General features: G+C 38.8%; 1 protein-coding gene across 1 annotated transcript in view; it reads left to right on the forward strand.

The window, feature by feature from the left end:
• LOC142340631 (uncharacterized) overlaps positions 1 to 16,947 on the forward strand; it is a 39,924-nt gene extending 22,977 nt beyond the window's left edge. The window contains exons 5-6 of the mRNA XM_075391324.1: positions 16,210 to 16,395; positions 16,746 to 16,947. Of these exons, the coding sequence (XP_075247439.1) occupies positions 16,210 to 16,395; positions 16,746 to 16,947 (388 nt within the window). The remainder of the gene's footprint in view (positions 1 to 16,209; positions 16,396 to 16,745) is intronic.
• The last annotated feature ends 1,876 nt before the right edge of the window (positions 16,948 to 18,823 follow it).

Consider the following 18,823-nt stretch of genomic DNA (forward strand, 5'->3'; position numbering starts at 1 on the left):
GTCGGGGCTCTTTAAATGAAAGACGGGTTTATCCCAATATAATGATACTGGGATAATAAGATCTTAGTCAAATAACTCGAATTAAGATCTTCACTCAAATGAGATCGATCGGTTCAGAAATCTCAGTAGAGCCTACTAGAAAATTTTTAACTCTGTATTGGGTTAGTTTGTTAATCCAGTGCGGGTCCGTTCACAAAGAAGCCAAATGTCTCAGCATGACCGAGTACTTACAGTGAAAGATTTTTACATTGTCAGGTTTGGCGAGTGGTGCGTCAATGCCCTCGCCGCCTGAAGTTTGGATGAGACTGGGAGGACGATTCTGCATTCCAAGGTATTTTTTGTGGTACCTTTTCTTTACAAGCAAACTCTTCCTAAGATAAGAGTTTATTTTTTCAGAAATTTAGTGGTCGATTTTTCATGCAGTTGTTAATTTCATTTTAATTTATTAGCCGCGAAGCGATAGCGGCTCTTATTGGGAACATCGTGGCTTCTTTACAATTCAAAGAAGTCGATTTGTATTGCGGTGCCGCCTTTTTAAGATCTGTTGACACATTTTCATGGTTTTTGAAAGCCAATTGGAGTAGTGATTTTGGTCACGCTTAAACAGGAAGTGGAGCCAAAATGCAAGTAGTTTTGCGGCCTGAATTTTTTTTGCTCTAATTAGAAGTAGAATGAGAAAACGGTGTTTGAACAAAAATTCGCTTTCTCGCTAGTGTTTTGTTCACATGCGGTTATTTCACTTTGGTTTTTACTGTTTATTAGATTTTTTGGATCTGATTTTTTCTACTTGGCTTTCCTGATACATTCATAGTTCAGTCTGGGCTTAGTTTTTTTGTTTGAACCAAATTTTCTTTTCTCGCTGGTATTTTTTTTCATTGCGTTATTTTGACATTGATTTCTTGCTTTTTTATATGATTTTTTTTTAGTTATTTGTGAAGCCAATGACGATTTTTACATTGTCAGGTTTGGCGAGTGGTGCGTCAATGCCCTCGCCGCCTGAAGTTTGGATGAGACTGGGAGGACGATTCTGCATTCCAAGGTATTTTTTGTGGTACCTTTTCTTTACAAGCAATCTCTTCCTAAGATAAGAGTTTTTTTTTTCAGGAATTTAGTGGTCGATTTTTCATGCAGTTGTTAATTTCATTTTAATTTAATAGCCGCGAAGCCAATTGGAGTAGTGATTTTGGTCACGCTTAAACAGGAAGTGGAGCCAAAAAGCAAGTAGTTTTGCGGCCTGAATTTTTTGCTCTAATTAGAAGTAGAATGAGATAACGGTGTTTGAACAAAAATTCGCTTTCTCGCTAGTGTTTTGTTCACATGCGGTTATTTCACTTTGATTTTTACTGTTTATTAGATTTTTTGGATCTGATTTTTTCTACTTGGCTTTCCTGATACATTCATAGTTCAGTCTGGGCTTAGTTTTTTTGTTTGAACCAAATTTCCTTTTCTCGCTGGTATTTTTTTTCATTGCGTTATTTTGACATTGATTTCTTGCTTTTTTATCTGATTTTTTTTTAGTTATTTGTGAAGCCAATGAAAATTTTTTGAATTGTCCGTCAGGACTTGTCCTGCTCCGCTTTTTTATTTCGTCGTCTCCATTGATGATTCTTGCGACCTTTGACTTTTTCAATTTCATTGACTTGTACTGCTTTGCGGTTAAAATTGTGCGTGACGTCATTTGTTCTGCTCTTAGGTCAATTGCGTGACTTACCTTAATTAAAGATCAATACTGTGCATCTAAATAGTGCCAAACGTATATGTCCTAGTTATTGAGTATTAGAGTCTAGAGTTTTTGATTTTTAATAATAGTTTTGAAAAAGCTCTAAGGGTTTTTTTCGCTAAAGAGTGTGTGTCTCATAAAAATGCGTCTGAATCCAACCCAAAATGTCTAGTGGTCTATTAAAGGAGTGTTAGTCAATCTGTCTATCTTGGAGTCAATCTGTCCATGGAAGGCCACAAGTCTCTATCGCGGCTATTTTCTGGCGATCTGCCGGTTATGTTTATCCGTTGAGCTCAAAAATGAACAATTCGATCTTTAATTGCTCTCAAACGAAGTCTGCGGCAATTATATTAGTCCGTTTGATCCACTTCTCGTCTGACCTTATTGAAATTTTTTCCTCAAAAATGCGACCAACAGGTAGCGCCCGGAGGGCATTGATTGGCTGAGCAGTTATTACAGCCCTACGACGTGCAAATCTCGAAGTCTGAGATTCACCTGAACTTTTTGAGATCATTTCAGGTTGTTAAGAGCGGGTCCTAATCTCAAAACAATTGAGGCCCCTTAGTTGCTGCCTTTACCCCCAGCATCCCAGCCCACCCCCGAAATTGGCGGTGCAGCCTCCTGTAACCTGACGCTGACGATTTGGACTCTTTGTCCAGCGCTCCAACAACGCTACCCCCCTCTCCCCCCCAAGCTGCATACCCCCCACTCCGCTCACCAGTCCCCCATCTTGCTAGCCTTCAAAGCCCCATCTGTCTTCTACTGAAGACAACCGCTCACCAATTGTTTGTGAAATTTATTCACTCTAATTTAAAAGTAGAATTTGAAAACGATGTTTGAGCAAAAATTGGTTTTCTCGCGCATGGTTGTTTTTTCACATGCTCCACTTTGAGTTTTACTGTTTTTCGATTTCTTGGATATTTTTTTTAATTGCTTTTCCTAATCCATTCATAGTTCAGTATAGACTTGTTTTTTTGTTTGAACTAAATTTCTTTTTCTCGCTAGTAGTTTTTTATTTAGTTTTTCTAATAACAAGGCCTAGTTATTTGTCAAGTCAATGACAGTTTTTCGAATTGTACGTCAGGACTGGTCCGGCGATATCTTTTATTTCGTCGTCTCGATCGATGATTCTTTCTTTTTCGTTTTCAGTGACTTCTACTGCTCTGCAGTTAAAGTTTTTGCGTGACTTCATTTGTTCTGCTTTTAGGTAAATTGCGTAACTTACCTCACTCAAAAAATTACTTCTGAACTCGCTAACGAACTTTAATTTTTTGAACATTTTTTCATTAAAGATCATAGTGTGCATCTAATTAGTTCCAAACGTATATGCCTTAATTCTTGAGTATTCGAGTCTTGAGTTTTTGACCTCGAACTTTAGTATTGAAAATGCTCTTAAGGGTTTTTATCTAAAGAGCGTATGTGTCATGAAAATGACAGTCGGATTCTATCCCAAAAAGTCTCATATCTTTAGTTGTTTTAATTCCATGGAAGACCAAGTGTGTGTCGCGGCTGTTTTCCGGCGATTTCTCGGCTGTGTTTATCCGTTGAGCTGAAAAATGAAGTACTCGATCTCTTTAATTGCTCTCAAACGAAGCTTGTGGCAATTATGTTTGTCCGCCTGATCAATGTCTCGTCTGAACCATTTGAGTTTTCGTCCTCAATAAAGCGCTAAACAGGTAGTGCACTAAACAAGTAATAATCAGGTAGGTCATTAATTGGCTGAATAGCTCTTACAGTCTTACGACGTACAACTCTCCAAGTATGAGATTCACCTGAACTTTTTTGATGAGACAATTTCAGGGTGTTAAAGCTGGTTTCTAATCTCAAAACAATTGAGGCCCCTCAGTCGCTGCCTTTACACCCAGCACCCCAACCCCCTCCCCCTGACATTGCCAATGCACCCTAACCTGACGCTGACAATTTGGACTCTATTTTGTCCAGCGCCCCAACGACGATATCCCCCTCCAACTCTCCATACCCGCCACTCTGCTCACCGACCCCCCCCCCACACCCTAATTCTAGCCTCCCTAAACCCCATCTGACTACTACTGAAGACAACCGCTCGCCAATCGTTTGAAAGCTGTTCGCCCGACCTTAGTCGGTTTGGTTATAAAAAAGTGTTATTTGAAAAAGTTAGTTTTGTCGAATATTTTTCTTTGATAATTATTTGTAAGTTTTGAGAAAAAAACGATTCTTCAGAACATTTTTTTTCAAATACTTTCCATAAAAAGATTTGTTTCCCGAAAACCGTTTTCTTAAATATTTTGTTATGCAAAAATGACTTCTTAAAAATTTTGATTAAAAAATTTACATTTGGTATCTGATAATTTTAAATTTTCTGCCATTTATGCCTAATCCATATGTTTAGCCTACCGTTTTCCCTGGTACTATAAATGCTATTTCGCCAATCCGAGTGATGCGGACGAATTTGCAAAATTGAATGATGCGGACAAAACCCACTGGTTGCTGAACTATCAAGCGCACGACCACATCTTTCTCATTTTGCTCGAAGAATTCTGAACTTGAGTTCTCGAAGTAAAAGATGTAAAAATCACAAAAGTAGGAAATTGTTTAGCTTTTGAGGACTGAAAAATCTGATTGATTTCTTAATGGCCGAGATGTGGTAGTGATACTATTAGTGACATCTTAATTTTTTGCACTGAAGGATGTGGATGGTAGTGGAGGACTGTCTTTTTTTATTATTTGTTCACTCTCGTTTGATGTCAATGATAACATTAACTGGAGTGGTGATTTCAGAAATGCGGAAGTATAAAAGGAGAAAAAAATCGAGTTTTTGTGAAGATTGTAAAATTTTTAGCTTCTTGCTGAAGTGTAGTGAGAATTTCTTGTTGGGACGTTTTTGCAGAGAGTTGTTTTTCATCTGCGACCATTTCGTTTCTTTTTCCGCCGTTTCATCTTTTTTTATGGAAGCTACTCAAAGTGATGCTTGTTCTAAAAAACGTAGTCGCAATTGCAATTGTGAAAATTTTTGCAATTTCGGAGTTGTGAAATTTTTTTGTTGGGATATTTTAGCAGAGAGTTCTTTTTACCGGCGAGAATTTCATTTGTTTTTTCACTTTTTTGTTGCTTATTTTTGAAAGCTACTCAAAGTGATGCATGTTCTAAAAGAGCTCAAGTGCAATTGTTTGAATCTGTCAATGGACGGCTAATTAAGCGTTTTTGAATTTGTGTGCGTGACGTCACTTGTTTTGCTTTTAGGTCAATTGCGAGACTTATCTCACTTCAAAAAATGACCTCTGAACTGACTAATGCACTTCATATTTTATGAATATTTACAAATTAAAGATCCATAGTGTGCATCTAAGTAGTGCCAAACATATATGCCCTCATTCAAGAGTGTTGGAGTCTTGAGTTTTTGAATAATTCGAATATTAATTTTCCGGGTTTTTTCTCCAAAGAGAAAATGTGTCTCATAACAATGACAGTCCAATTTTAACCCAAAAAGTCTAGTAGTCTATTTAAGGACTGGTGGTCAATCTGTATTTCTTATTTCTTTAGTTGTTTCAATTCCATAGAAGGCCACAAGCGTCTATCGTGGCTATTTGCCTGTGATCTTCTGGCTATATATAACCTTTGAGCTCAATAATTTACAGTTCGATCTCTTAAATTGCTCTCAAACGAAGTTTGTGGCAATTATATTAGTCCATGTGACCCGTTTCTCGTCCGACCTATTTGATTTTTTGTCCTCAAAATGCAATAAACAGCTAGCTCCTGGAGGGCAATAAGTGGTTGAGCAGCTCTTGGAGCCTCACGACGTACTACTCTCTATGTATGCGATTCACTAAAAAATGTTTTGAGGAGAGCTTCTAGGTGTTAAGGGTGGTTCCTAATCTCAAAGCAATTGAGGACCCTTAGTTTTCGCCTTCACCCCAGCATCCCAAGCCCCCCACCATTGCCAGTGCACCCTCCTGTAACCTTGCGCTGACGATTTGGACCCTTTTTCGTCCAGCGCTCCAACAACTCGACCCCCTCCTCCACGCTCCATACCCGCTCCTCCACGCTACCCTCCTCACCATAATGCTAGCCTCCCTAAACCGCATCTGATTGTTACCGAAGACAGCCGCTCGCCAATCGTTTGAGAGCTATCCGCCCGACATTAGTCGGTTTTGTTTTTTAAAAAATCGGAAAAAAGTAGTTTGTAGAATATTTATCTTTTGATGATTATTTTTTAAAAACTTGTATTTGTATGTTTTGAAAAAAAGGTTGGTTCTTCACAATGCTGTGTTCAAATACTATCCATAAAAAGTTTTTTTTATTAAAACTTTCTTAAATATTTTGCCATGCAAAATGTCTTTTCGTTGAAATTTTGATTAAAAAATGTGGATTTGGAACCTAATTTGAATTTTCTGCCATTTATGCCTGATCACTTTATTTCGCCTACCGTTGTCCCTCGTACTATAAATGCAAATTCGCCAATTTTATTGATGCGGGAAAATTTGAGAATATGAATGATGCGGACAAAACCTGGTTGCTGAACTATCAAACGCCCGACCGCATCTTTTCTCATTTTGCTCAAGGAAATCTGAATTTCAGTTCTCTTTTCGTTATTAGTGACATTATCGTGTCTTTATACCTTAAAGGATGTGGATGGTAGTGGAGCACTGTCTTTTCATTATCTGTTCACATTCGTCTGATGTCAATGAGAAGTTTAACGGAGTGGTGATTTCAGCAATGCCGAAGTATTAAAAAAAATCGAGTGTTTGTCAAGGTTGTAAAATTTTCAGCTTCTTGCTGAAGTGTAGTGAGAAATTCTTATTGGGACGTTTTTGCAGAGAGTTGTTTCTCATCTGCGACAATTTCGTTTCTTTTTTCGCCGTTTCATCCTTTTTTATGGAAGCTACTCAAAGTGATGCATGTTCTAAAAGAGCTCAAGTGCAATTGTTTGAATCTGTCAATGGACGGCTAATTAAGCGTTTTTGAATTTGTGTGCGTGACGTCACTTGTTTTGCTTTTAGGTCAATTGCGAGACTTATCTCACTTCAAAAAATGACCTCTGAACTGACTAATGCACTTCATATTTTATGAATATTTACAAATTAAAGATCCATAGTGTGCATCTAAGTAGTGCCAAACATATATGCCCTCATTCAAGAGTGTTGGAGTCTTGAGTTTTTGAATAATTCGAATATTAATTTTCCGGGTTTTTTCTCCAAAGAGAAAATGTGTCTCATAACAATGACAGTCCAATTTTAACCCAAAAAGTCTAGTAGTCTATTTAAGGACTGGTGGTCAATCTGTATTTCTTATTTCTTTAGTTGTTTCAATTCCATAGAAGGCCACAAGCGTCTATCGTGGCTATTTGCCTGTGATCTTCTGGCTATATATAACCTTTGAGCTCAATAATTTACAGTTCGATCTCTTAAATTGCTCTCAAACGAAGTTTGTGGCAATTATTTTATTCCATGTGACCCGTTTCTCGTCCGACCTATTTGATTTTTTGTCCTCAAAATGCAATAAACAGCTAGCTCCTGGAGGGCAATAAGTGGTTGAGCAGCTCTTGGAGCCTCACGACGTACTACTCTCTATGTATGCGATTCACTAAAAAATGTTTTGAGGAGAGCTTCTAGGTGTTAAGGGTGGTTCCTAATCTCAAAGCAATTGAGGACCCTTAGTTTTCGCCTTCACCCCAGCATCCCAAGCCCCCCACCATTGCCAGTGCACCCTCCTGTAACCTTGCGCTGACGATTTGGACCCTTTTTCGTCCAGCGCTCCAACAACTCGACCCACTCCTCCACGCTCCATACCCGCTCCTCCACGCTACCCTCCTCACCATAATGCTAGCCTCCCTAAACCGCATCTGATTGTTACCGAAGACAGCCGCTCGCCAATCGTTTGAGAGCTATCCGCCCGACATTAGTCGGTTTTGTTTTTTAAAAAATCGGAAAAAAGTATTTTGTAGAATATTTATCTTTTGATGATTATTTTTTAAAAACTTGTATTTGTATGTTTTGAAAAAAAGGTTGGTTCTTCACAATGCTGTGTTCAAATACTATCCATAAAAAGTTTTTTTTTATTAAAACTTTCTTAAATATTTTGCCATGCAAAATGTCTTTTCGTTGAAATTTTGATTAAAAAATGTAGATTTGGAACCTAATTTGAATTTTCTGCCATTTATGCCTGATCACTTTATTTCGCCTACCGTTGTCCCTCGTACTATAAATGCAAATTCGCCAATTTTATTGATGCGGGAAAATTTGAGAATATGAATGATGCGGACAAAACCTGGTTGCTGAACTATCAAACGCCCGACCGCATCTTTTCTCATTTTGCTCAAGGAAATCTGAATTTCAGTTCTCTTTTCGTTATTAGTGACATTATCGTGTCTTTATACCTTAAAGGATGTGGATGGTAGTGGAGCACTGTCTTTTCATTATCTGTTCACATTCGTCTGATGTCAATGAGAAGTTTAACGGAGTGGTGATTTCAGCAATGCCGAAGTATTAAAAAAAATCGAGTGTTTGTCAAGGTTGTAAAATTTTCAGCTTCTTGCTGAAGTGTAGTGAGAAATTCTTATTGGGACGTTTTTGCAGAGAGTTGTTTCTCATCTGCGACAATTTCGTTTCTTTTTTCGCCGTTTCATCCTTTTTTATGGAAGCTACTCAAAGTGATGCATGTTCTAAAACAGCGTAGTTGCATTTGTTTCAATCTGCCAATGGACCGCTAAGCGTTTTTGACTTCATCGAAATTAAAAATTCGAAATCAAAGGTAAGCTCGAGTGTTGCCCGTTATGTTTTCATTTCGGCTCCTATTCTTGTCTTAGCGCTTAGTCTCACTAGTGATAGGTCACCTTGTTTTAATTCTGACACCAAAAACCTAACTAATGGCTTATAAATGTCCGATCTTGAGCTCTTTATTCTTTCAATGTTTTCGGTTGGCCTGAAACTGTAATTCTCTTGGCATCTCATGACAAGTCCCACGCAATCATGAGAGAAATTATTTTTTTTTAAAGTTGATAGCTAATAGATTTTAACTTTTCGTGTTCAAAAAAATTGATGGAAGATAAATTTACTTAACTTTTACCATTTGTTTTTTTTTCGTTTATCATTGGTTCCATGAATGATTGATCAAATAGGCGTATTCGTTTGCTATAAATGAATATAGTGAAATGTTTGTGCTTTTGTACATATTGGTTTTCACAGCTCAGTTTTTTAAAAAATCAGCGGATATTGGTTTTTTTCCGGTTCTTGATCTGCGCTCAATCTCAATTATAACAGGGCTTATAAGTTTTTGGTTAAAGACAAGAGAGCATATTGGGTAAAGCGTGCATCGAATTTTCAGAGAAGTCAAATGAAAGATCAAGAATGTTCTGGAAACTTGTTTGAGGAATTTGATTATTAATTGGGAGTTGGTACTGCGAGTCCTCAGCATATCAATAATATAGCTGGATCAAAAAGAATTTAAATGCACAACGGTATTCTCTTAAGCGCAAGGCAGAACTGCAGTCGATCATTTGACAGTCTGAAGATTAGGGCGTTAGTACCTGTCACTGTAAACGTGTTGCGTCAATGTTAGGACGATTGCAGCTCTGACCAAAAGTTAATGTATACGTCCTGCCTAAGTAAGTATTGATTCACTGCATCAATAAGTATTGTAGAGTCTGAACGGTGATTAGGTACCTATGTACTCGTTTCCCCTCTAGGCGAAACGAAGTTCACTGAATTTGTTAAAGTTCATAACGGTTCAACTCTATAGTAGTTTCTTCTTGTTGAGGCGGGGAAGCATCTTCATCCGAGTCGTGTGTGGAGTTAGTTGTCATCAGAAGTTGACAACTATGTCTCGTTTCAGAAGTTGTCATCAGAAGTCGACAAATTGTTCTCGTTTGTGGGCATGGGCTGTTGCTGGTCGGTTTGAGCCGGTTGAAAATTGGAGGTGCCAGTGAAGCGCTTCTTGGGCATGTTTTATTGTGATTCGTTGGTATCATCATCTGTCATGGAGTTGTCAGTGTGGCCAAATTTAGCTGGTCAAGTCTTGGCGCGTTTGCTGCGTGTTAGTCCTTGTGCAGCTGAGATCTAATCGATTGTATTGTCCTTTGGGGTCGTAATCTGAATCGCCCTTCCCTTTTGACGTCGCATTTGTTCTTCGCCTTTGGCCTCCTTAGATGATAATGGTGATGTCTTCTTGTTCCTTTTTGTGGATCCGCTCTCCATTTTTCAGGGATGGTGCATATTTTCGCTTACTGGGAACTTTGATGCGGTTGACCTTTTTAGATTGGCTATGTTTGGATTCGTCGGAGCATCGTTCGGTCGTTTGTGTCGAAAGTGCTCGCCCTTTAGTTTTGAAGTTTGTTCCTGGGAGTACTGTGTCATTTGTTGCAATATGCTGTGATGGTTTGTGACTGTCTTCCGTGCGGCGATTTAAATTAGAGGAGTCTGCAGTTGTGCCGTGGTTCCAAATCTGGCGACTTCGAACTTGGAAGTCTGTCATCTTGGCCAGGGTTTCAAGTCATAGTGGAACATTTTGTTTTCGCCAATGCAGTTCTTTCGGGTATCGCCTCGTACAGTCCATGAGGTTGTTTCTTGCTCCTTGTGACCTCTAGAGTTTGCAGGTTATTTTTATTCCACGACTTTTCCCGGCGATAAGTTCCAGACTGGATTTTGGTGGCGTGAGAGATGTTTGTGTGATTTCGCCCTTGTCCTTCTTTGCTGCTGACAACATTCTTTCGCTTGAGTTGCGTACTTCTTGATCGCTGTCCAAGGACTCCAGTACCCATTTCATGTCAGAGATTTGTTCCTTTCCTCCCATGATGTTGTCATGTAATTAAACTGGTTGTACATTGGACCAGTTTAGATTATTGCTATTGGGGAGCAATGTTAAATTTCCTATAGGTTTGTTTGCTGAACGTCCAAAATATTTCTTGAATGGCGATATCTTGGTTGCTTTTTACATATTCTTAGTTCATTTACTATCTCTCTTAACGACTGTTATATGTTGAAGGTGTGTAATATTGGGTCAAGTTTAATGCAACCTAGTCTCCGCTTGACTGTTTGTCGAGTCCTTTTGACGAGTCTTTTGACGAGTCCTATCGATCGCTGGTCGTCAGCAGTGGTTAAAATTATTTTGATTTATCTATTGCAGATTTCCTCAACGAGTCTTTTGACGAATCCTATCGATCGCTGGTCGTCAGCTGAGGTTAAAATTATTTTGATATTTTATTGCAGATTTCCTTGACAATTTTTCCGGTCTGGAATCGGGCCTGGTCCATACGTATTGTTCTAGGTACCCCTTGTATAGCTGTTTATTGGTTTAGAAAGTGTTTGGTATTAGTTGCATTTGCGTTATTATAAAGCTTTAGGGTTGGACATTTTGATAATCGGTTGATGCACCCGAGAAAGTTTACTTTTCGTCCTTGAGCATTTAATAGAGGTCCGTCGAAGTCTGTTTGTATGTCTTCATTAAGTTGAACGCCTTGTGTGAGTGGAGACCATTTAGTTTTGGTTACTATGCTTTTGAGATTCTCACCAAACTCGTTGAAGTGACGGGATGTTTTGGACTTATTAACTAAGTCTCTGTTAATGAAGGGCCAACAGAGTCTGAGCAAATTCGGTCATTCCCCATGCGACAGGTTGGGTTGTGTGCTATACGTCTGTAATTGCCACTTTCATGGTGTTTGGGATTGTGGGCTTTTTTATCTAATCATCCTTTGTTTACACTGAACTAATCAGAGATGCATTCCTTGTTAACACTGAGTTGGTTCCAGTGTGCCTTGTCGAGTTCTGCATCCATCGTTGGTCATTCGTCTTTGTTCGAGCTCGTCTTTTGATATGTTGTGATTGATAGCGGGCTTTTGGTTGGTGTGACAGAAGTCTTGTGTTGCTGGATTGTGAGTTCTTTGTTTGAACAGGGCTTTAGTTTTAATAGCGACTGTGTGTTGGATATACAAATTGGGAAATGGGTTTGTGCTATTGCTTGCTGTGCGACTATTGGTCTTCTCACGTCATTATACGTCACGCGGTTGTTTTGTCTTGTTTTGTTCTTTGCGTAGGCTGTATATATGCTGTGTTTGATGTTGTCGGTATTTTCTTGACTGTGGTTGGGTTTTTCTTTGTGCAAGCTTTCTGCTATTGCAGAGGTTTTTTCTCGGGCGGCCTCTCGCTCATTTGTTTACAGAACTTGGATTTGTTGTTATGGAATCTTTGGACAATTACTGTTTTCATTTTTGCGCTCGTCTCCCGAGGTGTTTAATTGCTTTTATTGTTTTTATCATGGCATCCGTTTGAGCAATTACGATGTCTTCGTCGTATAGACTAATTGGCTCTGCTGAGCCTTGCGGGTTGTGTGAAATGTATATCTGTAAAGCCCATCGTTGATCTGGGTATATGTTCAATTTGAAAATGGAAGGCGATTAGTCTATCACCCCAACGTGTTAGTCTGCTTTGATGTGCTGTTCTTGCTGTGTCTTTTAGGATAAAAGTGCGCTGTGGTCTGTTTAAACTGTGAACAATTGGAGGTATGAATAGTGTTTAAAATGCCCCAGACTACTCCTAAAAGTGCGAGTTCGTTTACGCTGTATTTTTCAGCGTTATTAAGAAAGAGTGATGCGTAAGCTATGATTTCCCATCCTTTGTTTGTTTCGTGTTCGTGAACCGCTCCGAGTCCGGAATGTGACACGTCTGTGCGAACTTCTGTTTTTCCGGTGGATTCGTTTTGCGTCTTTTCTGTTGTTTTATGTTATCGAATGCCAGCTGATGGTTTTGACTCCATATGTTTTCGTTGTCTTTTTCAACAGGAATAATCTGCATTGTGTATCAAGGCTTGGTACGAGCTGAGTGAGGTGGTATACGCTACCTAGGAAATTTTTTAAATCGTTGCATGTGTTTGGTGGCTTTACGTTTTGTATAGCGTCTCTTACTGATTAGGGTTTGATACCGTATTGGTTGATTTCTTTCCTAGCCATTTTTTTGGCAAGTGGTATTTCGCTAGGTTAATTCCGAGGTTTTCTATATCGATTCTTTCGAAGCATTTGGTTATTTTTATATTAATCATTTTGCAATCCTCCAGGTTGGATGATTATGTCATCTAGAAAACTGTGTCTTTGAGACCTATTAGTGTTTTGTCTATTGCCTATTGAAATTCTGCCGGCTTATCTCTTAGGCTGTAAAAGCCAGTTACAAAGCTTACGGTCTTTTGGCTTGACTGCCTAATGCGTTGAAGTTACATCATTTTGCACTTGGTTCGTCTAATGGTGATTGGCTACACGCGTACCGTAAGTCGATGGTTGAGAAAAATACTTCGCCTTAGTGCGACGATTCTGAGGTTGATTGTGCATTGATATCCATTAGGCAGTCGATGTTATGCATTTGAAATGTTTTTTTTTGTTTTTTGGTTTGTTATTGACTTTGGAATCCATGGCTAGTTTTATTGTTTTGTCTGGTAGTTCTGATTGGAGATAAGTTTTTGTCGCTACATTTGTCTACTGTTTTGTTATCGGTTGTAGTTTTTTCAACTCCTCTCCGACTTGTGTTTTTAGATGGATGGGCACTCTTCCTCATCGCTGGTGTACCGCTGTGAAGTTAATTTTAAACTTAGATTTTTTTTGTGGTTTATTGACCGTCCTAATCTTTATATGAGTTCGGGGGAGCATTTTGTTATTTCTTGTTTTAGGTTGATACCGTGCATAGTTTGTATCATTGATATGTTCTTACCTTCCGTGATCGATGATAATGATGATGGTTGGATGGTTGTTGGTTGACCCGAATGCCTAGTCCCTGGAACAGGTCCCGTCCGATGATGGCTCTGGTTATTTGGTACCACTATCAGGTCTGCTCTGCCGGCGTTCCATTTGTTGCATTCGATGTCGCAGTACATTGTGCCCACGATACTTATGGGAGTGTTGGTGAAGGTGCGTAGGTTTGTTGGATTCGTCTTAGGGCTCCACCAACTAATGCTATCGCGATCCTCGATTTCGTGTGTCATGCGTTCTGTGATGAGGCTGTTCGAGCTACCCGAGCCCACTGTTACCCAATATTTGGTGTTGCCGAAATTGATATGTAATTTCGTGGGTGTCGTTAATTCTTCTGTGAGGGGAGATGAGGTTTATCCTATGATCCTCACCGAATCCTCTTGTTTTTTCTGTTTCGGTATTTAGCGATACCATATTTATTTCTTAATTGTGTTTGGTCATTTTCTGTGATATTGTTGTTTCGAGTAGTGTTCCTGGTTAGTATGAATTTACATACTTTTGAGTATTTGGGCTTGTTGCGGCGCATACAGATTTGTCCGGAGGCTTGACACTTCGCTCTATGCTCTTGATTCAAGGGTAGTCGACAGTTGCGGAAATTGTGCTGTGGCTGTTGTTGTAGTTGTTGCCTACCAGGTTGTGTATATCTTACTCTTGGTTGTCTTGATTGGCCGTGGGATCTGGAGTTTGAGATTGCTACAACCGGTTCCGATCTTCCTAACATAGAGACCATTGAGGGGTCCGTGTTGTTCTTCGATTGCTAGTTGGCTTCGTGTGCCTAGTTGTAATGCTTTATCCGGTTCTAAAGTTACTTTCAAAAGTTATTGTATTTCAGGGTCGTTCATGTTTGCTGTAAAGATGTCTCTTAACAGTCTCTCTTCTAGTGTTCCCAATTGAAAGCTTTCAGCTAGTGTTCTTAGGGCATAGTAGAATTGCTCCATCGTTTTGCCTTTGTGTTGTCGTCTTGTGAGTAGTAAGTAGCCACAAAGGTGACGTTTCTGGGTCGTCTAAAAATCAGTTCCTCTCACAATTTTTGTGTTGTTATGTTTTTGACGTTTGTATTTGGGTATTTACGGGTGTGCATCTTCAGTCCTTCGACTCCTTTTTGTCAGATAGATCATTTACTTTGCTTGCTTGTATGCTACGCCCCATGACTTGTCGGCGCATAACACTCCTATCTTTTGTTTCATTCGTTCTTCCTTTGGCTATTCCCTGCTGGTAGCGTGTGAGTCGATAATTTCCCTTAGTTTGTGTTGGGTTTCGCACTGCCTCTTCTTCCTCTGGCTCGGGGGAGGGGGGTTTAGACTGTTGTCGGTTTTTTTCTCAGGAGGTCCTTTAATTCGATACTTGTCTTTGCGACTAAGGCCCTCTTTGGTTGGCCTCTGTTCTTCTCCCAAGAAATTGGCCGATTGGAGCTCGGTCTATCGCAATGGTTCGAGACCTAGTATCTTTTTTCTTTTTTGCTGTGACTGCGCCATGTGGAACTGCGAGTCCTCAGCTTATCAGAACATGTAGCTTGAATCAAGAAGAGAGTTTAATCGCGCAACTGTATTCTCTTGAACGTAAAGCGCAACTGCACTTGATCATTGCGCCGCCTGTAGATTAGTGCGTTAGTACCTGTCGCTGTAAACAAAATGCGCCAATCCTACGACGATTGCAGCTCTAACCAAAAGATAACATGTACGTACTGCATAATTATTTATTAATTCTCTGCATCAATAAGTATTGTAGAGTTTGAATGTTGAATATGGACCTATGTACCCCCGGGAACAAGGACATAAATCAAACACTTAACCACCTTAGACTTAACTGCAGTTTATCTAATGGATGTGTTTTCCTATCATCCTTTTTTGTTGGATGACTAGGTTGTTCGAATTAAGCCTAAATATAAGCCTAAACCAAAATATATGTCAGTATTTGTTACAGATGAAATAAATAACGGTAAATGATCTCGTAACTTTGTAGTGATTTGTACCAAGTTGGTCCAAAATTTCGATTTTCTGAAAAAGTCGTATTGAATTAAAATTATACTAAAACAGAATTACTCAAAAAAAAAAAATCTGGAACGATTGATTATATGCAAATTCAACGGTCATTAGGAAGGCGAATAGTACTGTTATTTACTCAATGCAATTTTAGCGGAGCTCGCAATCTCATTTTGGTTGAAAGTGGGCTTTAATTGAGCTAGAATTACTTGATTCGGTGCCAAATTTCGTTTAGTCTTGGCCAAATTTGCGAAACATTGATCAAAATGGTAAAGTTCACATAAATATAGTCGTAATAACTTTTCTTAACTGCGATTTTATATAGAGTATTAGTAAATAAGTATTAGAATCTAATTCAACTGGTTTTTGTTGAAATAAGTAAGAAAGGCCAAAAATTCCCTAAAAGTGAACAAAATAAATGTAGAAAGTGAGATTTTCACGAAAACTGTTTATCACGATGACTCCTCGAAAGAGAAAATTCAGAATACCCTGCAATTAAGTTGCCTACACTTTACGGGCTTTCTAGTGATACCACTCACAACTTTCTACTTTATGAATATATCGCTCAGCCACAAATGACTGATCAACAAAGCCAGTTGAGCATATAGTCCCCTCCCCACTAAATGGATTGGGAAGAAAAGCCATATACAATGGGTATTGAACATCCCTATAGAATTGCGTATGTTAAATGTACTGGCAGTTGTACTGCCTAATAAGGTACGGCAGACATCATAGTGTAAAAAGAGCAACAATTTATGTCACATGTCTTTAGGTAACAGACCCGAATGCATCTTATGGTTTTGCAGGTTCATTCTGTGCTGTTTGTGTCCGTCGAGTTTTTTCGAGACGTTCAACAGCCTAGATGACGATGACAAAGATGCTGAAATCTCTGTGCAAGGATTTTCTACTGGACCTGATGCAAAAGAAAAGTCTCTCGCTTCATTCAAGAAGTTCTGTGGTGGCTTAGAAGATGAAGTCTACCACGTGTTGAGGTGAGAACCAGTATGCAGCTGAAGTACAAATCGCAAACTAAAAACTAATGCTTGTGATGTTTGATTAGTTCTGGTCTACCTCCCAAGTTTTATTGCAAAAATTAGTTCATTAGTTATTTCACCTCGTCATAAAAGTGGTTAATTATAACTTCAGCAATTAAAATGGATGATCATTCACCTTGGGCTAGTATTTAGGTCCTCTTCTTACCTTATTTTATTTTGGCTACCCTTTTTTCAAATTTTTACACTTACCTCACTGGCCCAACTAAATTGGTGCTTGAATTATACGGCAAATTAGAGCATTTTAGTATGAGCAACCTGACAATAATAACTGTGGCCTGTTGTTGTAGAAAGGCATGGATAGTTCATGACCATGGGTCTGTAAATGGTCTGGTGGCAGTGCCTCCCAAGAAGCCATTTGTGTATGTAATGCAACTGAAAAACTGCAGAAGGACTCCCACCAACTACTTTCTCACCAGACTCAGCAGAGCACAAACTGAGGAATCTTCTGCATCAGTTGCTCTACAGTTTGATGGTAAAAAATTTCGATAATACAGTGAATCCTTTTCTATGAGGGTAAGATTGAGCGCGCTAGTTCAACATAATTTTCCAACATTTCCGTCAAACTTATACAAAAAGTTCTTTCTGTTTAATAGCCGCCCTCATTTTCTCAGCCGGCTATTATTGCGCTCGTATTTTTTACAATTTAAAGAATTTGAATTGTATTTGGGCGCTGTCTTTTTTTTAAGATCTGTTCACACATTTTCATGATTTTTGAAGTCAAATTGGAGTGGTGATTTTGGTCACGCCGAAACAGGAAATGGAGCGAAAAAGCGAGTGGTTTTGCGGCGTGAATTTTTTTCGCTCTAATTTTAAAGTAGAGTGAGAAAACGATGTTTGAACAAAAATTCGGTTTCTCGGTAGTGGTTTTTTTGTTCACATGCGGCAATTTCACTCTGATTTTTACTGTTTTTTTTCGATTTTTTGGATCGGATTTTTTTTAATTGGTTTCCCCAATCCATTCAGAGCTCATTCTAGGTCTAGCTTATTGTTTGAATTAAATTTTCATTTCTCGCTAGTGGTTTTTTTGTTCACATGCGGCATTTTGACATTGATTTTCTGTTTATTTCTTATTTTTTTTGTTCTGATTTTTTTAAAATGGTTTTTTTCAATTCAATTATAGTCCATTCTAGGTCTAGTTTTTCTGTTTAGTCAATGAAAATTCTTTGAATTGTACGTCAGGACTTGTCCTGCTATGTTTTTTTACTTCGTCAAACTTTTTTTCGCTTTACCATTTTGCCGCTTTTTCGACATTTTGCGTGAAATCTTTTTGACTTCTCTAGGCTAGTTTCTGTCTTCTCTCATTCTGCTAAAAGTGAATTTGAACATCAGTTGCTAAGCAAAGCAATTCAAAATGAACAGAGTCGGTATAAAAAATTGAAGTCGGAAATAGAAACGGGATAAACCCATAAAGCCCAATTTTAGATGCCCGCTATTTGAATGTCGTTCCTATAAGTCTTAGTTACCACCTCTAATGCTTATTGGTGTTGATAGTAGCCCCTGTAGCCTCTCTCTAAGAAACAGAAGTATGTTCAACTACGAAATGCCATCAAAATAAATCGGACTTAAAAAATATTTTTGTACAAAAATCTTTTTTTTTTTCAATATATTCTATTCGTTCAATCCCAATCATGCTTATTGGAATCAACGGCGGCTATTTTCCGGCAATCTGCCGGGTATGTTTTTATAGCTGCGAAGCTGTGAGCTGAGCGAAGCTATATTGCGGTCGGTGCTCTTGGTTCTTTACGACTCGAGGAGTATTGATATTTTACAGGTTTTTACGACTCGAAGAGGAGTATTGAGATTCTACAGGTTTTTTTTAGCAGAAAGCAAGTTTCTTCATGACTTGAATTTTGACTTCTTTATATTCGAGCTTTTACCTCCGTTTTTGATTGTTGACTTCTGCTTTCAAACATTGGACTTTAACAATAGCTTAGTGTGTAAATTATAGCAATTGGTAACAGTCTGTAATTCAAGGTGAAGAGGTCAATTTGGGAAAATTTGATCCCACTTAACTACCTAACTACCTACCCCCCCCCCACGTACCTACCGGCACTTACCCCCCCCCCCCCCACGTACCTACCGGCACTTACCCCCCCCCCCCCCCCCCTCCCCCCACCGGCACTTACCCACACCCCTGAACGGAAAAAATTTTAACGCTTCTTATGTTATATTGGTCCACTATTTTTGTTATTTCTAGTGTTCTTTTCGATATTCTGATTTTGTCCAAGTTAGGGTAGAGATTATTTTGCTCGACGAATCGAGTCGTTTCCGGTACTCTACCGGCTATGTTTTTTTTAGCAGAAAGCAAGTTTGTTCATGACTTGAATTTTGACTTCTTTTTATTCGAGCTTTTACCTCCGCTTTT

This window comes from Convolutriloba macropyga, chromosome 6, assembly GCF_964194025.1.
Source record: "Convolutriloba macropyga chromosome 6, txConMacr16.3, whole genome shotgun sequence".
NCBI classification, from domain to species: domain Eukaryota; kingdom Metazoa; phylum Xenacoelomorpha; order Acoela; family Convolutidae; genus Convolutriloba; species Convolutriloba macropyga.